Here is a 27,588-nt window from a genome sequence, read left to right as displayed (position 1 = left end):
CACCAACGGCAAGGTCCATGGTTCATGGGGGGGGATAAACACGGTAGTGTACAGTTAATTTCCTTCACTTATACAGATTTTTTACAATATATTGGAGAGGATTAAGATTTTCAATCATATGGCCAAGTAAGTGTGTGTATAAATGCTTTCCTCGATTCTGAATATTTCTCAGTTTTGCGTTTTTTAAGTCTGGACTGAATGAAAACATAAAATAGGGGTTTCATAGTATTCAACATTGTAATTGTGTGTGTGTGTGTGTGTGTGTGTGTGTGTGTGTGTGTGTGTGTGTGTGTGTACTCTCAAATCATTATAGACAAAAAATCTTTCCTTACATAATGCAGCTAAATGTGACTCCAATGCACACACAATAGATGTAAAATTCACTGTGTTTCAATTCAACAATAAAATGTTTCATAAATTATGTTTATAATGTTTTACAATCTCTGATCAACTGATAGTAACATATTTATTTTATTTCTTTTTCTCACATTCAGCATTGTTAGTTTCTTCTTTCCCAATAAAATTTGAACCTAGAACAATTGTTTTGTTGTCAAACTACTTTACCAGTGTTATCTCATCTGGGCTGCACATTCCTTCTAAAAATCCTCTTTTCTTTTTCAGTGCCTCCTTAATCAGCATTAGAGGAGGATAAGCAAAACTGTTGACTGAGAATTACAGCAGCATAAATGTTTTCTTGTTTCAGTGCTTGGAAAAGCTTGTATGAAGAAAATAAAAAACATCAAAATATAGTTTACACCTCTTCTCTATTTTTATTCTCTGTTCTAACTGTAAAACTACTGTTGGTCCCTGCCCAAATGCCTCTAATAAGGATTCCTGAAGTTGAGTTGATGCTCTATGATTAAGAATAATATAATCTTTGTCCTCCATTACCACACAACATGAACATTCTGACAATGCAATGAGTTGCCTTGGCCCTTACGTTCTGTTTTCACAGAGAGCTGCACTGTAAATGGGATGGAAGAATGTTGGACTTATTGTGTAAGAATAATCACATTTGTAACATCATGTCCCAATACTTTCAAACTACAGGAAATTTTAGAGTTCTCATAATTATATGAAGTATATACAATGTTTTGAGGAACAGCACTGTCCTTTCTTTCTAATAAAACCTGTTTTGTATAACTAATTTCTTTGTTGGTAACTTGATCACTTTCTTGACTCTCACTATAGTTTGTTGTCATTGTCATTATGCCTATCACTTTCATTATTTGGCAATATCTGGTCATTGGTTTCTTTCCTGTTTATTTTGTCAACCCCCACTCTCACTTTTTTCTTTTGAAGTACTTGTCTTCGTCTTTGTTTTTGTATTTTATTCATCTCATAACATACATTCACAGATCATCTGATCATGCTGTACAGGAGACACGTCAATTTTAGCCTTATGATATACATAATTACATAATGGCGTAACAACTTTTTACCAGTACAGATTGATATTATTAAATTGTTTTTCTCATGATGATGATAACAGAAGGATCCTAATCAGGATGCAATTTTTCATCTTATAACAAATCAAAATCTGACACCTTCCCATTCATAAGCCTCTCTAAAATGGTACCTGCATCTCTCTCTTCCGAATTTTTTTTTTTTTTTTTTTTTTTTTTTTACATTATGAAGACAACTTAAAAATTTTAAAAAATCACAAATATTAATTCTACTAGTAGTATTTTTCTATGTATAACAATATACAGTAGGCCTATCCATGTTGTTAATAATTGGACCTAGAAGGCTTTGCCAATTTTCTGAACTGTAACACATTATAACCATTACTAGTAATACAACAGTCCTGTCTGTTTTGAAGAAATCTCAATCAAAGCTCATAGAAATTGCTTGAATAAGAAATAAATAGTTACAACAGGCTCTACATATCAAGTAAACACAAAAAGGTTGAGTAACATATTGTGCTCAAGACCTCATGGTTACAATTGTACACACTGAAAAACAGGTTCTTCCTATGAAGTAATTAATTTCAAAATATTTACTGTTTTAATAAATAAACTGATCAGTCAACAATTTATAATGCAAAATAACAACAACAACATTCAATTATACAGTAGAATAAAACTAATCAATCACTTACGTGTATTCTGTCGGTCACATGGTGCTGCACACTCCTACAGTCATTTGTTGATATTTTTATAGTGATGCACAACACGTGGCAGCATTTGTGCACGAGGAAAAGACTGAACATTCACAAACATAAGTACGAGGTTTCAACTAAGAAAAAATATTTCTGTTGCAGCTAAGAGACAGTAAAAATTAATGTACACAATTGTAACTAGTGGGTCAGAATGGGTTAATCTGCAGGAAGTTTCATTGTAGTGAACATTCCACTGCAGAAATACTTTTTTGCTTAAAATATAAAATTTGACAGAATAATGAAAACTGAACAAAGTGACTACAATATGAATGACATGGTTTTTGTGAGAACTATTTTTATAGACAGCAGGTACTGAACAGGTCCTAAAATATCAGCAATGAATTGTTATCATTTGATAAATGTTTACAGTACACATTGCTTACAGTAAATGCTTCAAAAAATTCCTGTTCTTTATCTTTGAAAATAAACAGAGCGGTCAACAGGAGTGAGACACACACTTAATGTGTAGCATTTGCTATGCTGTGAAAAACATGGGCTTGAAAAACTGGAATGCAGTTGCTCATTTATAATGACTACGACATTCCTGATGTTCAGTCCTTGGTAAAAAATGATACAAACATATATTTATCCTGGACTGTTACAAGACTCAGAAAAATGGTTATGAAAATAAAGTGACAACAGATTGTGTGTGGAGCTCCAACAAGTTGTCTGGTAGCAGCTTACAGAAATATCGGGTGGAACTCACAAATTACCCAACAAAAATTTAATATCTGATGCTGTCTGCTTTAGTAAGTCTAGATTAGCAAAAGAAGCCTCACAAGATACAGGGTGTTTCAAACATGACCGGTATATTTGAAACGACAATAAAAACTAAACGAGCAGCGATAGAAATACACCGTTTGTTGCAATATGCTTGGGACAACAGTACATTTTCAGGCAGACAAACTTTCGAAATTACAGTAGTTACAATTTTCAACAACAGATGGCGCTGTGGTCTGGGAAACTCTATAGTACGATATTTTCCACATATCCACCATGCGTAGCAATAATATGGCGTAGTCTCTGAATGAAATTACCCGAAACTTTTGACAACGTGTCTGGCGGAATGGCTTCACATGCAGATGAGATGTACTGCTTCAGCTGTTCAATTGTTTCTGGATTCTGGCGGTACACCTGGTCTTTCAAGTGTCCCCACAGAAAGAAGTCACAGGAGTTCATGTCTGGCGAATAGGGAGGCCAATCCACGCCGCCTCCTGTATGTTTCGGATAGCCCAAAGCAATCACACGATCATCGAAATATTCATTCAGGAAATTAAAGACGTCGGCCGTGCGATGTGGCCGGGCACCATCTTGCATAAACCACGAGGTGTTCGCAGTGTCGCCTAAGGCAGTTTGTACCGCCACAAATTCACGAAGAATGTCCAGATAGCGTGATGCAGTAATCGTTTAGGATCTGAAAAATGGGCCAATGATTCCTTTGGAAGAAATGGTGGCCCAGACCAGTACTTTTTGAGGATGCAGGGACGATGGGACTGCAACATGGGGCTTTCCGGTTCCCCATATGCGCCAGTTCTGTTTATTGACGAAGCCGTCCAGGTAAAAATAAGCTTCGTCAGTAAACCAAATGCTGCCCACATGCATATCGCCGTCATCAATCCTGTGCACTATATCGTTAGCGAATGTCTCTCGTGCAGCAATGGTAGCGGCGCTGAGGGGTTGCCGCGTTTGAATTTTGTATGGATAGAGCTGTAAACTCTGGCGCATGAGACGATACGTGGACGTTGGCGTCATTTGGACCGCAGCTGCAACACGGCGAATGGAAACCCGAGGCCGCTGTTGGATTACCTGCTGCACTAGCTGCGTGTTGCCCTCTGTGGTTGCCGTACGCGGTCGCCCTACCTTTCCAGCACGTTCATCCGTCACGTTCCCAGTCCGTTGAAATTTTTCAAACAGACCCTTTATTGTATCGCTTTTCGGTCCTTTGGTTACATTAAACCTCCGTTGAAAACTTCGTCTTGTTGCAACAACACTGTGTTCTAGGCGGTGGAATTCCAACACCAGAAAAATCCTCTGTTCTAAGGAATAAACCATGTTGTCTACAGCACACTTGCACGTTGTGAACAGCACACGCTTACAGCAGAAAGACGACATACAGAATGGCGCACCCACAGACGGCGTTGTCTTCTATATCTTTCACATCACTTGCAGCGCCATCTGTTGTTGAAAATTGTAACTACTGTAATTTCGAAAGTTTGTCCGCCTGAAAATGTACTGTTGTCCCAAGCATATTGCAACAAACGGTGTATTTCTATTGCTGCTCGTTTAGTTTTTATTGCCGTTTCAAATATACCGGTCATTTTTGAAACACCCTGTAGATGTTCCCATCACACCAGCTGTACTTCACCAATTATGTCCATTATCACTAGATTTTCTTTTTGGTATATGACTCAGAAAGCTTGTAGAACAGCAGGAGAAAAATATTTTACACCAATGTGATAATGCAGAATGATAATGCCATTTGCTTTTGTGTCTTCAATAAATGTAGTTGTACAAACCTAGGTGCAGATAATCTCAGAAACGATACATAAATCCACTATCAGCTTCTCAGTTCAGAGTTTATTATCAAATGACAATGAGATAAGGGCGTTGTCAATTCAGCATGAACGGACAAGATCTGTTACATGAACTGACCCTGGGCAATACTTCAACGTACTCCACATGCATACCACATGCACATAGCTACTACAAAACTTCACCTGAAAACTTTAAGAACTATTGCATCCGAAGAGCAGAAACACACATCTGAATCATGAGTTGGAGATACCATGTCACCCTCACAACATCCCTACAACGACCCCATTAAGTTTTATTTACATTCCCTCCGCTAACATGCCTTTGCCCTAGCCAGATTACACTCCCATATTTTATTTACTCAGGCTTGTCTGACAGGCCTCACACTTAAAGTTTCCATCTCTGGCTGTAACCCTTCTTTCCATCAGTCCATATACCAGTTCCAAACTGAACAATCCATAGCCCTCACCCGCCTAATCATTCGCCTACACATCAACTCAGCCAATGAACACACCCGTCAACTCCTATCCCTAATAAAAGTCCTCAATCTTTCCTCTCCCACATCCACACCGGCTGTTCAGAGCATCCTCCTACAGGCCAACTGCAAATCAGAACAGCATGCCACCCTCCACCTCAAAAAACTATCCGATTTCCTGGTCTCCCACCTCCGGAAAGGCAACTCACTCACCCTCCACAACCTTTCCAACAAACCTCAACCTCCTCTCATTGCATACAGACCCAGTCTCTCCCATCTACTCAATCTCCCACTTGCAGCTCCACTCCCCCCAAAACCTCAAAATTCTAACCAACACAATCTGGAACCACAACACTCCAATTCAGTAGTTAACCTTTCCTCCAAACCTCTCTCCGAATCCAAAACCTCTTTCCTATCTAAAGGCCTCACCTTCAGCCCTACTCCCAGATTCAACCAAACAGCCATCGTCAAAGATTTACTGTCCTACACTCGTACTCTCTGCTGGAAATATCACTTTGCCATGAAGAAAAATAATCCTAATCCTACTCCTAATGATCCAACTCCCCAAGAGACTATCCAAATTGAACCCTGCCTGGAACAGTTCCGTCCTCCGTCACAGCGGGACCCACCTCCTCTTCCTCAAAATCACCCTCTCCAAACCTTCCAGGAATTTCTCACTTCCAGTCTTGTCTCTCAATCCTCCTTGAAAAACCTTAATGCTACTCCCAACATCACCACAGCTGAAGCCCAGGCTATCAGTGATCTGAAACCTGACCGATCCATAGTCATTCTTCCGGCTGACAAGGGTTCCACGACTGTAGTACATTATCATTGGGAGTATGTGGCTGAGGGACTGCATCAGCTTTCATACAACACTACATACAAAGTTTGCCAAGGTAATCCCATTCCTGATGTCCAGGCGGAGCTTCAAGGAATCCTCAGAACCTTAGGCCCCCTACAAAACTTTTCACCTGACTCCATCAACCTCCTGACCCCACCGACACCCCGCACCCCTTCTTCTACCTACTTCCTAAAATTCACAAACCCAATCATCCCGGCCCCCCTATTGTAGCTGGTTACCAAGCCCCCACAGAACGTATCTCTGCCTAAGTAGATCAACACCTTCAACCCATTACATGCAGCCTCCCATCCTTCATCAAAGACACCAACCACTTTCTCGAACGCCTGGAATCCTTACCCAATATGTTACCCCTGGAAACCATTCTTGTAACCATTGATGCCACTTCCTTATACACAAATATCCCGCACGTCCAGGGCCTCACTGCGATGGAGCACTTCCTTTCACGCCGATCACCTGCTACCCTACCTAAAACCTCTTTTCTCATTGCCTTTAGCCAGCTTCATCCTAACCCACAACTTCTTCACTTTTGAAGGCCAGACATACCAAGGAAACAGCCATGGGTACCAGGATGGCCTCCTCGTACGCCAACCTATTTATGGGTCACTCAGAGGAAGCCTTCTTGGTTATCCAAGCCTGCCAACCCAAAGTTTGGTACAGATTTATTGATGACATCTTCATGATCTGGACTCACAGTGAAGAAGAACTCCAGAATTTCCTCTCCAACCTCAACTCCTTTGGTTCCATCAGATTCATCTGGTCCAACTCCAAATCCCATGCCACTTTCCTCGACGTTGACCTCCATCTGCCCAATTGGCAGCTTTACGCATCTGTCCACATCAAACCCACCAACAAGCAACAGTACCTCCATTTTGACAGCTGCCACCTATTCCATATCAAACGGTCGCTTCCCTACAGCCTAGGTCTTCGTGGCAAACGAATCTGCTCCAGTCCTGAATCCCTGAACCATTACACCAATAACATGAAAATAATTTTTGCATCCCGCAACTACCCTCCCAACCTGGCACAGAAGCAAATAGCTAGAGCCACTTCCTCATCCCCTCAAACCCAGAACCTCCCACAGAATAACCTCAAAAGTGCCCCACTAGTGACAGGATACTTTCTGGGACTGAATCAGACTCTGAATGTGGCTCTCCAGCAGGGATACGACTTCCTCAAATCCTGCCCTGAAATGAGATCCATCCTTCATGAAATCCTCCCCACTCCACCAAGAGGGTCTTTCCGCCATCCACCTAACCTTCGTAACCTCTTGGTTCATCCCTATGAAATACCCAAACCACCTTCCCTACCCTTGTAACCGCTCCCAGTGTAAGACCTGTCCCATGCACCCTCCCACCACCACCTACTCCAGTCCTGTAACCCAGAAGGTGTACACGATCAAAGGCAGAGCCACGTGTGAAAGCACCCACATGATTTACCAACTGACCTGCCTACACTGTGAAGCCTTCTATGTGGGAATGACCAACAACAAACTGTCCATTCGCATGAACGGACATAGGCAGTCAGTGTTTGTTGGTAATGAGGATCACCCTGTGGCTAAACATGCCTTGGTGCACGGCCAGCACATCTTGGCACATTGTTACACCTTCCAGGTTATCTGGATACTTCCCACTGACACCAACTTATCAGACCTCCGGAGATGGGAACTTGCCCTTCAATATATTCTCTCTTCCCGTTACCCACCAGGCCTCAACCTCCGCTAATTTCAAGTTGCCGCCACTCGTACCTCACCTGTCATTCAACAACATCTTTGCCTCTGTACTTCCGCCTTGACTAACATCTCTGTCCAACCTCTTTGCATTTACATGTGTCTGCCTGTGTCTTTATATGTGCGGATGGATATGTGTAGGTGTGCGCGAGTGTGTACCTGTCCTTTTTTCCCGCTAAGGTAAGTCTTTCCGCTCCCGGGATTGGAATGACTCCTTACCCTCTCCCTTAAAACCCACATCCTTTCATCTTTCCCTCTCCTTCCCTCTTTCCTGATGAAGCAACCTTGGGTTGTGAAAGCTTGAAATTTGTGTGTGTGTGTGTGTGTGTGTGTGTGTGTGTGTGTGTGTGTTTATTGTCTCTATCAACATACCAACGCTTTCGTTTGGTAAGTTACAGCATCTTTGTTTTTAGATATATTTTTCCCACGTGGAATGTTTCCCTCTATTATATTCATATCATAAATTTTACATTTATTTAGTTATGTAGCAAAACTGTGTTATTAATAGTTCATTCGATTATATGTTGACAGAATTTGAAAAATTACTGAAGGATAAATGCCTACTAACAGATGAGTGACAAACAAAACTAACAATATAGTGTAAAAAATCCAAAGAAGAAGAAGAAGAAGAAGAAGAAGAAGAAGAAGAAGGAGGAGGAGGAGGAAAAGAAAAAGAAAGTGCCTCATCCACAGTTTGACTTGCAATATACAAAAGACATTAATTTCTGAAATGATATTAGCTGAGAGCAGCAATAAATATTTGTCTCTTAACAATAGTATTTAACTACACTACATGATGGTTGTATGCCAATTGACTGTAAGGGCTCCCACAGCCACATCTGGCAGTGTAAGTACTTGCAAATGATAGCTGAATTCATACTACTAATAGAGGCCTCACACAAATGCTGACTTAATATACAGGGTGATTTCATAATGTCACAAACTTTCAGGGATGATAGAAAAGGAGTAACTGTGTCAATTTGAGGTAAGGCACCCTGGTCCAGAAATGACATCATTCTGATACTTCTAACAGTGGAATACATGTGACACTGCTCTTGATGCTAAGATTGTAGGGTAGGCAACTCTCAGAGGTGAACTATGAATAAAAACAAGAAAAGTAGGTATCATAAACATAGGGTCTAAAATGCATATCTTTAGAGCTATGAACACTTTTCAACTTCACTATTGTGAAACACATCTCTTCTCCTGAAGAAGTGGCCATAGCTCTTAAGGTATGCATTTACTGGATGTCTTTTTCTTGTTCTGGTCTACATTACGTCCTTGAAAAATACGGAACCCAAAGAGGTTGCAGTCGAAGAGTTGTGTTTCATAATATTGAAGATGAACAAGTGATCATAGCTCTAAATGCATACATTTTGGAGCCCATGTTTACTAGACTTTTTTTCTTGTTTCATTAGACACTAACAACGCTGAAAGTTGCCTACCCTACAGTCTTAGCAACAACAACACAGTACAAGAAATGCCATTGCTAGATATATATGAATGATTTTTCAACTCAGTCATTTACAAACTAGGGTCCTTTATCTCAAATTGATACATTTACCCTTCACCATCATTCCTGAAAGTCTGTAAAATCATCACAGAATTACCCTGTATACTGATACATTCTTGTATAGTGTTTATATATTATGTGCTTTAGCAACATATTTGCAATAGAGGTTTGTTCTTAAATTTTTTATGAGACTACTGAAAAAATTAATGATTAGAAATGGGTTTAGCCACTGAAGCATTTTATGTAAATATGACACTGCAATTAAATATTGCTGAAACACATGAAAGAAATTATCAAGTCTCTAAATGCTTGTATATTTCACTGAAACATGTGAAAGAAATTCTCAAGTCTGCAAATGTGTATATATTTCTTTTCATTTTCACTCTTCTGCTTTTTATGACAAGCAAAGGGACTTCAGCTCTGAAAGTCAAGTCCATCGCCTTTCACACCTTACGACGACAACAACAACAATGCTCCATTTGTTTGTCAAGTATGGTCAGTTACACACATATAGAGGTTTGTATGATTCATTTGAGATGTTTAACTTTTAAAACAAGCAGCTCACCCATTTCCTCCTCCTGAATTTCTTCTTCAAGCCGATGACTACTGCCATTTTGGTAACCATTCGTGGAGTGGCCATTCCTAGGCTCCTCCATGTCAATATCGGCATCACCGGCACATGGTGGTGGACGGATGATTTCACTGCTGCCATTCATTGCCATGTTCATATTATTGAGGTTGTTTTCTTCCACTGTGTTTCTTCTGGCTTTTCCAACTTGCTGACTTGACGAATTTGAAGGTGGTGATGGTTGAGGAGGCGACGTAGGTGGTGGGGCCAAGTGGTGTGGAGGCGAGGAAAACGGTTGCCCTCTAGGGCAACGTGGTGGGCAGACTTCCGAGTCAGAGCCATTCACCATCTCTACAAATTGCCTACACTTTAGCAGGAACAGAAGATTCTGATCTCGTTCCAGCAGACCTGGGTACAACTCGCTTGTTGTTTCAATTGCTTCACCCATACGTCCCGCCAGCACCAGTTTTAAAATTCCTAGAAAATAAAAAAGGAGACACTAAAAAAATTCAATATTGGATAATAACAGAAACAATATGAAAAATGAAGGAAATGGTTTTCACTCAGTAGTGGAGTCAACTCAGTTTCATTCAGTGAAGCAAGAATCAATGCTGTTACCATATACACTAATAACTAATTAATTAAAGAGTCTTAAAAATTTATGCAACTTAACTGGAGTCTTAAATTAAGCTTTTTTACAACCTACAATTATGATAAAACCAGCGTAACTATTTTTTTTTTTTTTTTTTTTTTTTTTTAATGTAATGTATCAGTTAATGGCTATCTATTAAGACACTGATCATCTCAAATTTTACAAAACCTTTAAGCAACACAACACTACATGGGTTTAATGACATTACTTAGAAACTACCTTTTTGGTACCAATTAAAAACACAGAGCATATATAGGGACAAAGGGGGAGGTAGGGAGAGGAGGGACCTGAAGTGGAACAACATAAATCCACACCTCAAAATAAACAAACCTGGAGGTGATGTGTGTGTAACTATGTTCTGAAATATAGCTAAGCATGAAAAAGCTGTAAGAAATGGTTCACTGTTAAGTCATAAGTATGCTTACAAGATAGAGTGCTGTTCCTAGAAAGTGCCTTAAATATCTAGGAATACGAAAAAAATTGCGGAAAGAAAACTTGTGAAACTGATGGAAGTATGCCATCTGTATTTATTGTTATGTTCTGTTGATTCTTGCATATAAGGAATATCCCCATGTAATCCTCATTACCGAAGTAGAACAGATTCTAAGAAGTGGGTGAACAAAGACTGGACTGATTTCTGTCACTTTACAGATTACTATCTGTCAACTAAATCGAGAGAAACATAAATCTAGTTAGTATCATCATCTGAGTTTTTGTAATTCAACATGCTTTCAACATCAAGTCCATGAGACGCAGGTTGGGTGGATCTGAAACAGTCTAACAATGCATTCCAAATTTAGGGTCTTCAATGCAAATGGAGCAAAAATTCAGAGAAACATATGGTAAAAATGAGTTAGCTCACTGACAGCTTTACATCTAGAGAATAATGAAATCATGGGTACTGCAATACCAATGAAATCATGGGTACTGCAATACCAACGTTTCATTGTTTCAGGTAACTTCTTGTACAAGGTAATATTTTATGAGCAAACAGGGAAGTTAAACACCTTTGCCTAAAATGGAAAAAATCTGAGTCATTCACTTTTTTAAAATATATTTTGATGATCAGTTTCAATCTGGTACACAGATGATCTTCAGATCTAAAACTACTGTTGCACAGCACAGTTTGTTCAAAAGAATGCAGGTGTGCTATGATCTGCTAGTTTTAGGTCTGAAGATCAGTTGGAAGAAATGCGAGTCATAGGAACACCATAAATTTCAATAACTCCCATATGATTTATGTTGTATAGATTCTCTCCTCAAACACCAGACTGACTGAACCTCATAATTTTGCACAGTTCTTTGAGCACATCATGTGGCCCCTCAGTCACTACAGCACGAGATTTTACCGTTCACCTTTCCTGTTTTGGTCCTAATTTGCATTGTTTCTCTTGTTCACTTCCTATATTCCTACAATATTAACAATGGCAATTGCCACTTTCTCCTACCCACGTAACCTCGTTTCCCTTTTAACTATCCCATCTTAGTTTAGAACCTATCGCACCCCAGCAAGAAAAGTACATGTTGGAAAACGGCAATTTCAGTTCATATCACTGAAAAATGTTTGAAAGGCTCCAACATCATGTAAAATACAATGTGATTTACTGCCAATAGCACTTACTTGAAATTTAAAGGAACACTGTACTATTTCAAAATACGTTTTATGGAATTTATTCTATAAGTCAAGTTTTCTCAAGCAGGTCTATTGCATTTTAGTGTTGTGTCACTGTTCTTGTCAGGGTGTGATCGTACTCATGTAAGTGACACTATAGCTCTGGAAGAATGTGTACATAGGTGTAAGGTTCCCTCTCTGGAGCAAAACAAGGAAGGAAAGAAGGAACCTTAATCAGAATGTAACATACCACCAACATTGAAATTGAACTGAGGGAATGAAATTAGCCTTCTGTACTTTAAGAAGTTGCCTTAGAATTCATCTGAAGAAATTAATGAAAATCTAAATCAGAATGGTGAAACTAATTCCAAAAATTGAGTGCAGTGTGTTAGTCATCATGGTACCTTTCTCAGTAGGAGAAAAAAGATCAAAAGACTTAACAGTCATTGTTAGTTCTTATGTGCCTCTCTACTTCACAGGATTTGTTTAGATAACTTTTTATTACTTTCTAAACCATTATTTATATACTGTCCATGGCTCAAAATTACTGTCTATACTTAAATTCTTTTCTATCATAAGTACGCAAATTGTTCCACACATTAATTGATAAATATAATTCGTTCACAACTTCTTATCTGTTCCGCTACAGATCTAAATCTTTGAAATGATGAGCTATGGGGTATAAACTGGGTCTCATCTCTTTAAAAGTCATCAGATGCATTTTTGGTAGACATTTGCAGTTTAATTTTCACAGTACATAGATACACTCAGCCCCAACAAATAATGCCAAGTGTTAAAGGAAAATACTGGTCCGATCCTTGTTACAAACCAAATGTTTACTACAGGAACTGTACATGCCCAAACAATAGATCAGCCCAAATAGTCTACTGCTTTATTCTGTTTAATCATATGAATAAACAGGGACAGCAAAACATGACCAGCCAGTACTATAGCAGAGACTGAGTAGCATTGCAGTAGCAGACATACATATCAGCACCTGCCAGCATAAGGAATGGGACAAGCCTGGTATAGACGACGTACCAGACAAATTTTTACAGATACGTGGAACCAGACACATCATTATAATCAAGATAACATGAGACTAAAATAAGATAGCTCCATCAAACTGGCAATTCTACTCGCATTAATAAAATCATTTTGTTTACAATGAGAAACAGACCTACATCATCTGTTGAACCTGGGCATCACATAAAAAAGGTGCTGAGTAGAATTTGTTTGGACTGACTCTACACACTGTAAAAACAGAACTGCATATACCTGCCAAATTTCCAGACGAAATTCACTTAATGACTTATGATAGGCATGGGGTGTACTGGTCATCACAGATGGAGAGAAAATCACCCATGAGTAAGTAGAGTCCTACAAATTCTGAGGATAGAGTAGTATTCCACCCTGTTTCAACTCCCACTCTGAGGAATACCGTACATACATGAATAATCTAGGCATATTTTTTCTCCCGCGTTTAAGGATGAGAAATTAGGCTATGCATACTAATTGTAATAACGTTCGTACTGTTCCTCCTTCAACAATAGATCCCATTACACTGAAGTGTTGTTGCAGCCTCAGTCTGTGATGTGTCAGTAGCATGTTAGAAGTGAAGTATTAGGCTATGCATACTAATTGTAATAACGTTCGTACTGTTCCTCCTTCAACAATAGATCCCATTACACTGAAGTGTTGTTGCAGCCTCAGTCTGTGATGTGTCAGTAGCATGTTAGAAGTGAAGTATTAACCATCCGTTAATAAATTAACATGCACAGTGTCTGTTACTGTGGACAGCTGTTGACAGTTGTTTCTCTGGTGTTTTCAGTCAGCCTGAGGCTATAAATGAATGCAGTCCACTGCAGGGGGCACCCCCTACTGGTGTTGTGCCCAGCATGCACTAGCAACCTCATTATTGATAGAAAATGACACAGAAATGACCTTAACAGCTGTCCACTGCAGTGAAAGCCATGCACCACAGAATTGATTATGACTTATAAGTTATCATTATTGCCCATACACAACTAAAGAAAAACTTGTAGTTATTGAAAAGGCAGAGAACACTGGAAACTGTGTAGTGGGAAGAAAGTACAATGTGAGCAAGAGTTGCATTCAAAATTGGTGAAAAAACAAAAGGCGGCTTCAAGAAATGAACAGTAACTGTGAGGCATTTTGCAGCTGAAAAGGGAAGCAGTTGGACCATAAAAAGAAGACTCCGCAATTGTGTAGATACAAAGTGACAATTTTGATTTGCAATGACAAGTGAAATGTGCTAAATCAAAATAATGGCTTTATCCAAAGAACTAGGCATCACCGTTTTCAAAGCTAGCCAGGGCTGCTTATCAAGATCTTTCTTTCGAAATGGATTCGGCTTCCGGAAGGAAACTACTATCACTCAACAGCTTCCAGAGGATTATGACGAAAAAGTAATAAATTTTCATTGCTACCTCATAAATTTCTGCATCCAACATTCCTATACATAATCGCAAATTGGTAATGCAGAGCAAATGACTGCCTATTTTAAGATGCCACTTAACACCACTGAATATGAATGGGAAATCTAGCATCATGATATGAAGTGGCAGTAATTAAAAGCAAAGGTGTTCAGTGATTACGTGCGTAACTGGAGGTGGACGGAAGCTACTACCTTATGTGATATTTAAAAGGAAAACTAGTCTGAAAATACCATGAAAGGCACACTGGTCAAGAGTGAATCTGAAAGGGTGAAATGATAATGACCTTACAGTTGACTGGGTGATGCATGTTTGGCAACATTGCACTGGTGCGTTACTGAATTTAAAACATATGTTTGTCCTGGGCAGCTTCTGTGGACATAGAACTGAGAAAGTGTGAGACAAGTCACAAAAAGGGAAAACTGACTTGGTCATTGTTCCTGGAGGTGTAACATCTGTACTGAAACCACTAGATGTGCATATAAATTGGCCTTTCAGAGCTGCACTTAAACAGAGATATATGCAATGGATGGCAGATGAAAACAACAAGTTCATGCCGAGTGGAAAAAAATCAAGACGCCAGATTGGTCCTTACCACTAGTGACGATGATGAACAGAATCATTATGCTCAAATATTTTTTCTATATATAAAATCCTAGTTAAAGCCCCCTCAAAATTAAGATGCTTGGATTATTTTATGTCATGGATTATTCTTGTATCTACAGTAGATGTGATTATATTACATTAAAAAGCTATTCTTGCATGCCTTACAACTAAGAGTAAATAAATAATTAATGTGGAAGTTTCAACTGCAAAATTCACATTAGCTCATATACTGAATTGTGCCACTAATGAATATTCAACTACTCAGGCAAAACTTTAATTTTTGTGTGTCTTCCATTTATCAATATACAAGTAATTTCAGAATGAACAGTTTCTATATTTAAAGGCATGAGTAAAAGCTCCCAGCAGCTCACAGATGACGATGATGGTGCTGGTGCTGATGAGGATAATGATGATAATAATAATAATAATAATAATAATAATAATAATAATAATAACAATAACAGAAGCAATAGCAGTAGTAAATTATTCAGCATACTTCAAATGTTCTATATATAACGCAATTCAGTACAGCTGTACAAACAACAACAACAACAACAACAACAACAACAAGATTGTTGAATCCATCGTACATGCACATAGGCTAATTCAATTAACAGTTTATCAATGATAGCTTTTATCCATGCTGTAAGTAAAATAATGAAAAGGTACACCTTAAGAAATTGTATTACTATCTAGCTAACTACTCTCCATTATGTCAGAAAATACACTATTTCCTCACAACAGTTCTTGCTAAAAAATTTCCAAGTTTTAAGGTTTACAAGTTCACTGTTTTTATTTTCAGTTAAGCTTTTTTTTGTGGGTGATGTAATTCAATTGAGGGCTAATATCAAGTTGAATAAAGACTATATCAAGTGCAGTTTATCTTTCCATTTTCTCTGTCTAAAAATCATGATGTTATATTGGCTCTGAAAGGGCAAGGCAAGTTATAAGAAACAAGTAAAAGAAAGATCCTTTGGTACAGGTAAACGGCAACTGGAATAACCTACAAATTATCAAAGTACCACTCACGCTGCCTATTTTTAATTGATGTTAGATCTTCTTCGAAGACCTGTCCTGTGCCATTTGCAAATGACTCAGCTGTTGCACAGTACCCATGATGCACAAGGTAAGTTGATACCATCCTGTAGAGACAGAAGCAAAGATTACAAATACATCTTACTTATGCAGTAATTAAAAATTAAGGGCCGGAACATGACGTAATTTTGATATTTTGTAATTTATGTCTATTCAGAATTCTGCAATTAAAAACGGTGCAATGACAGAACACTTTAAAGTAATCATCATACATTTCTTGCTCAATAAGTATGTATACTATGAAAAGGTACTGTATGTGACAGAAATATTGCCAAATTATAGCAAACTGGTGTACAAATGTAATTCATGTCTTTAGATTACATCTTGTTTGGGAGAAAGACTTCTCTAAAAAAGTATGTCGCTGAACTAGAGCCCCACACTCTCAGTACAGGACAGCGAACAGGTTCAATTTTTTCCTATTATTGAACAAAACTTCTTTTTTTCTTTTCTTTTAACTTCAAACAGAACTGTTGGAGACAGATTTTGGTCATCAAAAACATGTCATTACTGTATTGTGACCTACATACACACTTCTCACGAGGTAACCTCTTTTTTCCAATTATTTATTATACTTACTTTATTTACTGATCAATTACCCATAACTAATACTAAGACTGACTGGAAAATCCTACAAGGACTAGCATGAGGGCTTCTAATAAGCAATTCATGTGCGACTCAATGTCCCCCCCCCCTCCGCCACTTCCCCTTCCTTTCCACATATTTATTATTTTTACAGTCCCATACTAACTATAGTAGAAGGACAATGTGTTTATATTATCTGCATAGGTTTGACTAACATCACACACAGTGTTTGACAGTAAATCACAAGACAAATAAGAAACAATGAAGGAAGTATGGAAGGAATATTACAGTTTAACATTCCATCAATACCAGGGACATTAAGAGGTGGGGCATAAGTTTGGACTGTATCAAGGGTGAGGAAGGAAATCGGCCCTGCCCTTTCACATGAACCATCTACATCTACAGTCCGCAAGCCACCTAACGGTGTGTGGTGGGAGTACTTTGAGTACCTCTATCGGTTCTCCCTTCTATTGCCTGAAGCAATATGGGGAAATCACAGGAAACCTAAATCTGGATGGTCTGGTGCAGATTACCTTCGTCATTCCACATGCAAGTCCAGTGTGCTAACCACTGGACCACTCTGCTCGGAAAATATGAAAGCGGTCAAATGAAAATGGGCAAATAAATTTAAGATGCTTCACAGTGTATATTTTAGGTGTCCTCTTCTGTGGAATTTACCTCACTTTTTCACACAACTTCTGAAAATATGGTTATTAAATTTTTCACACCTCACACTCATTGACATTGTTTTGCTTTTATTTACAATACTGGTTCATTTGCACATATGAACTTCGTATTAAGATTTCAGATTTATACCAAACGAAGAGCCACAGCCAGAAAAGTTTTATACTATAAATGTAATACAGCTTAACTCCACTGCTGAGTCAAAGCAATTTCATCCATATTTCATATTGTAACACATAATCTGATCTACAAAAAACAGACAAAAGTTTTAAAACATTACTCACATTCTGTGGCTGTGTTGAGCAGAAAATTACTTCTTAAAAGTAATGCTTTCTTGTATGTTATATATATGGTCATTACTGACATGAATGGAATGTTTTCCTTACCTTTCTACATGGACATGAAACATCTTGAGCTGTACTTCTGCTTGCTGCAGAAATATGCTTTTGTGTTCTGCCACGTTGACTGCTACACTTCACAGTACAAACCTGAGGTGATGAGCAAGTTGTACTCTGAGTGACCAGTGAAAAGGAATACTAGAGGAGTTTTGGTGAGAGGATGATCAGAACAAGGTGATGCACACAGTACTATTTTCTCAGAACCACGCAAATACAGAGGATTATCTCATGCGTACACACTGTGTGGGTGGCAAATAATAAAGAGATCAAAATAAAGTGAGTGTGTGTGTGTGTGTGTGTGTGTGTGTGTGTGTGTGTGTGTGTGTGTGTGTGTGTGTGTGAAGGTCAATTGCTTGCAACACGTTCACACAACAACAATACACCAGATCTTTAGAACAACCCTTCCTGTCCAGTGCCTTTTTTATTTGGCAAATGCTGGGACAGTGATATGGTACTTTTATGATGTGGAGAACCAACGTTATTTGTATATACACAGTCCAGTCACATTAATGTGACCACCACCTATATTTGATGTCAAAGTGCAACGACCATTCTCTGATCACAGGAGGCAACGCTAGCAGTGGACAGTGTATAAAGCATATTGGGGTGATGTGGAAACAGTGCAGTCATTATTGTAATGTGGAAATGGAGTACTTATATTACATCCCTAAGAGTACAATCAACAGCTATCGGGCCAGGGGTGGAAGCATTTCACAAATGGCTAAATTTGTAAACTGTTTGCTTCCACCATGGTTAAAGTATCCCACACATGGCAAATTGGCTCTGTCCAAAACCATTACTGAGGCAACTGTGGGAAGCCATAGATAATACGGGTTAACAATGGCTGCAGAGTTGTAAGGTGAATAGATGTGCATCTGGTGAGTAACTGACCACCCAGATGAGCAGACAATGTTTGTAGCCCCCTGGTTCAATGACCGTTCTGCAAACACTGCTTTGTATGCACCTCCTCAGCAGGCACCTGGTTCACGCACCCATGCTACCTGGTGTTCACTGGCAACGAAGGCTGGAATTTGCATGCCAATACTGCAACTGGACATCCACCGAGTGGTGACAGGTGGCCTCTTCAGATGAATTGTTTTATGCTTCAATACTTGGCGTGCATGGCCCCGCAACAATTGGTGGAAAGGTCTACGGTGGAGGATGGATCATTATGATCAGGGGAATGTTTCTGTCGCATTTTCTGGGTGATTTAATCATTCTGGAAGGCATAATTGTTCAACACAAGTATGCATCTATCTTTGGAGACTGTGTCCACCACTATAAGCAGTTTGTTTTTCCTCAGCACAACGGCATCTACCAGCAGAACAATGCAACATGTCACACAGCTTGCCGTGTACGTATGTGGTTCAAAGAACACCAGGGTGAGTGTACTGTACTCCCGTGGCCACCAAACCCCCCCACATTTAAACCCTAACAAGCATCTATGGTACCATTTCTATCGGGCTATTTGCACCTCAACCGAGAAACCTAGTGTAGCAGGCCACAGGGCTAGAGTTGGCATGTCTTTGCATCCCTATCAGTAGCTTCCAGAACCACATTGACACACTTCCTGCACTGCAAAAAGTAGTTATTCAGGCTTTTGACAGGTGGTCACATTAATGTGACTCAATCATGTATTTACCCTCCCCCCCCCCCCTCCCAAAGTGTGGAACCCCTGTACAATATCTGTCTGTGTCGAGTGCACTGCATGGTCAAATGTGTCATCACATTATGAAGTGTTTGCCAACATGTATCTGAGCTGGGACATGAGATCCAGCCTGGTATTTACCTAGGTGGATGTGGAAAATGGTCTACAAACCACATCCTTGCAGGATATCTTTACAACAAAGTCTATCATAATTTGTGACAACATGTGCACCAGAGTAAAGAACAGCAGTGCATTCAGAAACGAATTACTCTATTGTAGCAGATCATATTTACTGATGTGCACATGTTAGAAAAACGGGGGAAAAACAGAATATATCAAACTGCACAGCTTTTCTGCTATGGTACTACAGCAAAAAGCAATCCATTACCGTACAACTACACTATTGACGACAAAGTGCTGAAAACAGTATCAACCATATTATATCTGCATGTATCTATCTGGAGTGACTCACTGGAATGACTGTGTAAAACAAATGGTAGGCAAAGCACATACAAGATAGATTCACACAAACAATCTTAAGGAAATGCAATTCATCCACTGAAGAAGTAGCTTACAAGGCACTTGTTTGACAGATCTATCTGTGATCCTCAACAGGTTGGACTACCAGATGAGAGAGAGGAGAGTAAACAAAAAGTTGTGTATTTCATCAAAGAATTGTTTAGCTGGTTTGACAGTGTTATAGATACGTTCTATAAACTCCAGGTGTTGTGCACCACAGAGAGGTTTACTACTGAAATTGCACGACAGTACCTCCTGGGAAGAGCCAGACAACGTATTAGTTCCTCCCATGCCTCATAAAATGACTGCAACTAGAAAATTCAATAAATTAGAGATAATACAGAGACTTCCTGGCAATCATCCTTCCCGTGTGCCCTTTGGGAATGGAACAGGGAAGGGGGGAAATCAGTCAGTGGTACCAGAAATACCCTTCACCATACCCTTTTTTTCTCGCAGTTACTTTTAACAGACAACTTGCAAAACATTTAAAAAAATATACAATGCATGTCTGTATGAATATTTATTGCAGCATCATGTGAAAATTCAAAGTAAACTGGTCATGCACTTTATGAGATTTTAGCTAATAATGTTTCCACTTGATACTTCACATATATGTATACGATGAAGCACCAAAGAAACTGGTATAGGCATGTGTATTCAAATACAGAGCTATATAAACAGGCAGAATACGGCACTCGGGTCGGCAACACCTATGTAAGATAATGAGCATCTGGTGCACTTGTTAGATCGGCTACTGCTACCACACTGGCAGGTTATCAAGAGTTAAGTGAGTTTGAACATGGTGTTGTAGTCAACACACGAGTAATAGTACACAGCATTTCCAAGGAGCGATGAAGTGGGGATTTTACCATAGGATCATTTCATGAGCGTACCGTGAATATCAGGAATCTGATAAAACATCAAATCTCTGACAACGCTGTGGTCGTAAAAAGATCCTGCAAGAACGGGACCAACAACGACTGAACAGAATTGTTCAACAAGACAGAAGGGCAAACCTTCCACAAACTGGTGCAGATTTCAATTCTGGGCCATCAACAACTGTCAATTTGCGAACCATTCAATGAATCAACATTGGTATGGGCTTTCGGAGCCGAAAGCCCACTTGTGTACCCTTGATGACTGCACAAAACAAAGCTTTACACGTCACCTGGGCCCGTCAACACTGACATTGGACTGTTGATGGTTGGAAACAAGTTGCCTGGTCGAATGAGTCATTTCAAATTGTATCGAGCAGATGGATGTGTATGGGTATGGAGACAACTTCAGGAATCCACAGACCCTGCACATCAGTAGGGGACTGCTCAAGCTGGTGGAGGCTCTGTAATGACATGGGGAATGTGCAGTTGGAGTGATATGGGACCCCTGACACGTCGAGATACAATGCTGACAGACGACACATACGTAAGCATCCTGTTTGATCACCTGCATCCATTCATATTCATTCCACAAGGCCAATGCGATACTTCTGCATGCTTGCGGGGGGTCCTATATGTATTAAGGCAGGTGTACCAGTTTGTTTGGCTCTTCAGTGCAAAAAAAAAAAAAAAAAAAAACACCATCACCACTACTACTACTACTACTACTACTACTACTACTACTACTACTCCTCTGGGGTTCTGGACAGATACCCGGCCGGGTTGGGGATTTTCTCTGCCCTGGAACTGGGTGTTTGTGTTGCCCTTATCATCATCATCATCACCACCACCACCACCACCACCACCACCACCACCACCATCATTTGTGACAGCATCTAGATTGGATTGTGAAAAAAATGGAGTGTGTAAGAATTGGGATTTTGTACGGGTGCTGATGACCACGCAGTTGAGCGCTCCACAAACCAAACATCATTATCATACTTGGAATCATTGACACTGTTACTTTACAATATCAAATATTATCGATGAATCACTTCTAGACCGAGCAGTAGAGCCCCAAGATTCCCTGTCCTAATCAAAACTAACTTTGCTATCTATGTCTCAACTGCACATAGCAGAATACTAACTATGATGAAGACAAGCACTTGCAGCGGAGAACAGCCCATGCATGTATCTACAACAACGGCACATTTATGCCACTAACACATGTCAAACACGGCCATACTGAGTTGGTGTGAAACTATGTCTCACTAAACTGTTGAGAAATTGATGCAAAAAGCGTTTTCATGCAACATCGAGAGCTGTGACAAATAGCAGATGCAATAATGGCAGAAAATTAGGTGAAACAATGAAAAAGATATGTGCCTGAGTTAACTACATATTTTCCAATTTCAGCCACAAATGTACTCTATTTTAGCATATGTACAGTGGCATTTTGAACTCTTACAGCCATCTCCATGTACTCTGACTCCTATTAACAAAAGTTATAATGCACTTGTAAAAGGGACTGATCTAGAATAAGAAGTGTAATAAAGTTTGCATCACCCAATTTTTTTTTTACAAAAAAGTGGTATAACTTGCTCTATGAGGGAGGAGATGGCAAACCACTCTGTAACAACTTCAAGCTATACAACTGATGCATGTCATGTTTTCGTAACTGGCAATCAGTGTAGTCGTTGCCAACAACAGACACCACATTGCATGCATTGCAGAGAAATAGGACATATGAAGCAGGCATGCTCTAGGCTACAGTACCAACCACATAGGAATTTGTGAGTGGAAGGGATAGCCACTGAAGAAGTGACAGGGGACAACACTTAGGAAATACGTCAGGTGCTGGAGTAATGGTGGTGGTAAGTTCCTATGGGAGCAAACTGCTGAGGGCATCAGTCCCTAGGCTTACACATGACTTAATCTAACTTAAACTAACTTATGCTAACGACAACATACACACCCATGCCCAAGGGGTGCTGGAGTAGCCACCACCCCAAACTCCCATTCATTCAAATCAATCTGGGGACAAGCAAAGGATCAGAAAAGGTGAGAAATGTGATGATGATGGGAGAATTAGATAAGAAAAAATTGAAGACACTTTTTGATACTGGAGCAAAACACAGGAGAGTTTATTTTTCCTCCCTCCTTAGTGACAGGCAGGCATAGCGGGGCAGCCATACTGGAGTCCAATGGGCTAGGCAGTGAAATAATATGCCCTGTATGCTTGCAGTAGATTAATTTGAAGACTGGCAAAGAAATATTTGCACTTACAGTAAAACTACTGTCACAGGAAAATCCAGATTTTGACATGCTCCTAGGGTATGATTTCCTGCGCCACATTCACAGTGTCGTTACAATGGATCTCACACTGTCCAACTAGGTGACCAAGAATTCCTATTAGGCAGTGACAGTACTGTACTGGCATCTGAGAATGGCATGAAAGGATCTATCCTACCACTCAGAAGATAAACACACTTCAGTGCTTCAACTGACTGAGAAACAATGTATGGTTGAATGAGGAGGTCTTTCCTCCTCACCCTGTCTGTACGACTCCCCTGACCCAGGGTTCTGGGTGACTTTTGCAAACTCTACCACTTTTCCTAAATCTCGCCAGTCCTTCTCCCTCACCCTTCTTCCGTCCCATTCAACCCTTCTGTTAGAAGGAAGAGTCACTAGCTCTGAAAGCTTGCAAATTTTAATACCTTTTATATGTTTGTTCTCCAACTGATAACTGAGTAGAGTATGATATAATTTCATTTGCTTAAATTACTGTGTTCCATAGCGCTCCTCGTAGGATTATGATGCACTAATACCCCAGCCATTGTGCTGATACTAGTTGTACAAGTTTCAGCTCATCCTCATGTACCTACCACTAACCAGCCTGGTGGCTACTCTGTCTTATCTACTGTCCCTGTCGGGCCACCTAGCAAAAGCTGCTGCTTTTTGGAAAGTCAGCCATACAGATGTTATTGTTCTTTCATGTTAAGAAACTTGTACTTCTAAAAGTATTTTTTAATTTCTGTCGGGCCACCTAGCAAAAGCTGCTGCTTTTTGGAAAGTCAGCCATACAGATGTTATTGTTCTTTCATGTTAAGAAACTTGTACTTCTAAAAGTATTTTTTAATTTCTTAATTTTACATGTTTTGCGTCTTCTTGTACAACAAATGCCTGTCGCTCTTTATGATTTTCAAATCTTAATTGCTGGCATCTGATGACATCAGTATCCAAAATGGTGTAGAAAATAATTAAGTTTTTATAGTGATCTAGACGGTTCTATTCACAAAATACTCGCGACGATCACGGACTCGCACAGTAATTTTTTTCCGTTATTAATAATCACTTAATATCTTTGGTAGAGGTAGTCTCTACGTATTAAGTGTTTTAATTAACAACCACATATTGTGGAGCTTTTACTAAAATCATCATGCATGTCTGGTCGGCATCACCTTCCTTGCATAAAGTTTCTCATTCTCACTCCCCTCCCTGCCCACGAATCTCCCCCTTAGCAGACTTATTTTCTATCTCCTATTTGTGCTGCTATCCTTTATCTAATCATTGCGATACCTGTCCCTCAGCTGTCTTTTACTTTATCTAGTACATTTCTTAACATGTCTTGACTATTTTACACTTTCTCTCTCATAACACCAAAGCATTTTATTGTCCTCAAGAACCAATATCCCATTTAATGAGTTAACTGTCTTAATTTTGTTCATGCCAATAAAAATTTTGTCTTTTCTTCTTCCCAGTTTTCTATGGGGGCCATATTTCAATTTATCACTTTCACCAATTTTGTATGTGTTTCCATTCTCCTTCATTTTTTTTATATCATGAGGGTTAAGTCTTATTCTCTTCAGGAGCTTTCCAAGTTTGTGTAGTCACTGTTCTGTTGTGACAGGCTCATGAAAACTTAAGTTTGGGTGTTTAGATCAGTAATGTTTAATTTCATGTTAGCTTTCACCTTTTACTTTTAATCAACACCAAAACAGTATGTTATCACAATTGTAGCTGCCTTATTGAAGCTCATAAAAATTTATAGGTTACATGAAATAATTTCCAACTGAATCCATGCATCATATGATGTAGGGGTACTCATAAAACTTACTCATTCTCCCTAAATTCTGTAAATTCATAGGTTTTTTGTTGACTTCTAACTACAGCATAATCACTGAAAATCACTGGAGACCACAGAAAAATGGTCTACCTCAGGCAGTGTTCTAGCTCTCCATCTACACCAATGATCAACCACTGCCTCCAAATACAAGAAGTTTCCTGTATATATGTGACAGACCTTGCTGCACAGAGCTAAAGCTTTGACAACATGGAGAGAAATCTGACAAATTTCCTCAGAAATCTATCACAGTACTATAATGGAACGAGCTATGACCAAACCATTGTAAGGCACAACTATGTGCATTCCATCTACGGAACAGAGAAGTTTATCATGAGCTACATATAGATGGTCAATAACCCAATTATAGCATTATCATGCTCCAAAATAATGGAAGTAACACTTTTACAGAATTTTTACATTAAAAAACCACTCTGAGAACAACAAAATGAAAGTGTCTGAATAAAATCATCCAATTTACAAACTGGCAGAGGCCTACATTCTCCAACAATCACTGCATCTGCAATTGCACTGTGTTTTCCTGTCACAGAATATGCCTGTTCGATCTATTACTGATCATTTCATACTGGACGGATGGATATAGCACTCCATCAAACATATAGGCTGATGACAGGTTGCCTCAATCTGTTCTAATAGATAAAGTTTATTAACTGGCTGGAATAGCACCACATGCAGTACGTAGAGAAGAGGCTGCTGGTAAAGAGAGGCTTACAGTGGCGTACAACATTATCAGCCACTGCATGGGCACAGCCTCCCTCATCAATGTCCGAGGTCCAGGAAGGGCTTCCTATGATCATCGGAGAACTGTATCATGCTTCACGTAAGATGAGGCTGGAACTGCCAAATTAGAAAACTCAAACTCTGAAGATGGATGGCAGCAGCCAAGCAACAACCCCCCCCCCCCCCCCCCCCCCGGTACAGAGAAAGCTGTAATGGGAAGATTGAAGGACGGATGTTGATGCCACTGTGTATGCAGACAAGAGCCAGCCATATGCTTCAACACTTATTGTGCCCAACATCCTGCACAGATGATATCATTCCTGCCAGTCCGAGCGCCTTGGAGGTTGTGAAGTTCATGGTACATGTGAAATAAAGATACTAGTTCACCAAACGTGTTGGATTTTCCCCAGTATAAATTTCCTGTTGTCAGCTAGTATATCTGTATGTTTCTGAACTGAGAATAAATAAATTATTATAAATATTATCTATTGTGATATGGTCATAGGTATGCTCTACACTATATACATACTTTGCAAGCCTTCTTGTGGTGTCTCCAGTTCCATCACTAATTGTATGCAGCAAGATGGTCATTAGTCTCAGTATAAATCTGAGTTTTCCTAATTTTGCAGTTGTAGTTATTTTATGATACATACATTGATCAGCCTAAACATTATGACCACCTACTTAATAGTGTGACAGTTCACCTTTAGAATACAATATAGCAGCAATTCCACACTGCATGAATTCGCCAAATCCTTTCTAGGTTTCTGGAAGTATTGGAACCAGATGTTGCATGGGCCATGCAATATGAGTAAATTACATGACAGTGTTTTTAGGGCATGTAGCTTGTGCCTGATAGCAATCTAGATGTGTTCCAACAAGTTTTGATCAGGTGAATTCTATGATGGGGACATCAATGTGAGTCCACTACCACACCCCTCAAGCACAATTCTGGCCTTGAGATGACTGTTGTCTTGGTGGAAGGTGCATCGTCATTAGGAAAGAAATCAAGCAGAAAGGAGTGCAGATGGCCACAATGACGTTAAAGTAGTGTCATGGTGGCTCGGTTACTACCGAAGGTCCCACAAAAGCCCAAGTGAAATTCCCAAACAGCAAGCAAAATACTGCTGCCACCAGCCTGCTTTTGTTGCACGGTGCATGTTCAAGCAGCTGTTTGACTGGATGATGGTGTATCTGAACACGACCATTCACCTAGTGTAAGAAGAAACACGATTCGTCCAACCAGATGGCATGTTTCCACTGAACCTCAGTCAAATACTGATGATTCTGCACCAACTGCAATTTAACTGACAATGTCATTATGTCAGCAAGTGAACATGTAGGGATCATCTGCTGCAGAAATCCATGTTCAACAATCTGTGCCAAATGATGTACTTCAAAAACTTGTTCCTGCATCAGCGTTTTACTCTGTTGTCTGATCTGCCTCAGATAGCAGCCAATCCCGTTTACAAACTGGGTCAGCCTTCAATCTCTACATTCCACGATAAAGTGTGGATGTTGAACACTGTCACCCTCTTGTAGTTTCAGTGCCCTTCAACCCCATTCCAAAAATGCTCACAGTAGTAGCATGCAAATAGGATTGCCATTTCTGAGATCCTTGTTCTTAGGCATTGGGAAAAATCTGCCTTTTGTCAGTCACGTATGTCGGGGGATTACCACATTTGTAGACCATATTGTTGCTAGAATGATTAGCCATTCATCTCTGCTTCGCTTATATACTTTCCTTACCATGTCGCAGA

General features: G+C 39.6%; 1 protein-coding gene across 1 annotated transcript in view; it reads right to left on the bottom strand.

Annotated features, from left to right (window-relative positions):
• Positions 1-27,588, bottom strand: part of LOC126485084 (ran-binding protein 9) — a 236,658-nt gene that overhangs the window by 24,293 nt on the left and 184,777 nt on the right. The window contains exons 5-6 of the mRNA XM_050108691.1: positions 16,193-16,305; positions 9,835-10,314 (exon numbers count right to left, since the gene is read on the bottom strand). Coding sequence (XP_049964648.1) covers positions 9,835-10,314; positions 16,193-16,305 — 593 coding nt within the window. The remainder of the gene's footprint in view (positions 1-9,834; positions 10,315-16,192; positions 16,306-27,588) is intronic.

The sequence above is a fragment of the Schistocerca serialis genome, chromosome 6, assembly GCF_023864345.2.
Source record: "Schistocerca serialis cubense isolate TAMUIC-IGC-003099 chromosome 6, iqSchSeri2.2, whole genome shotgun sequence".
NCBI classification, from domain to species: Eukaryota; Metazoa; Arthropoda; class Insecta; order Orthoptera; family Acrididae; genus Schistocerca; species Schistocerca serialis.
The sequence above is the reverse complement of the archived record's forward strand: the minus strand, read 5'-3'. Positions and strand labels throughout refer to the sequence as shown.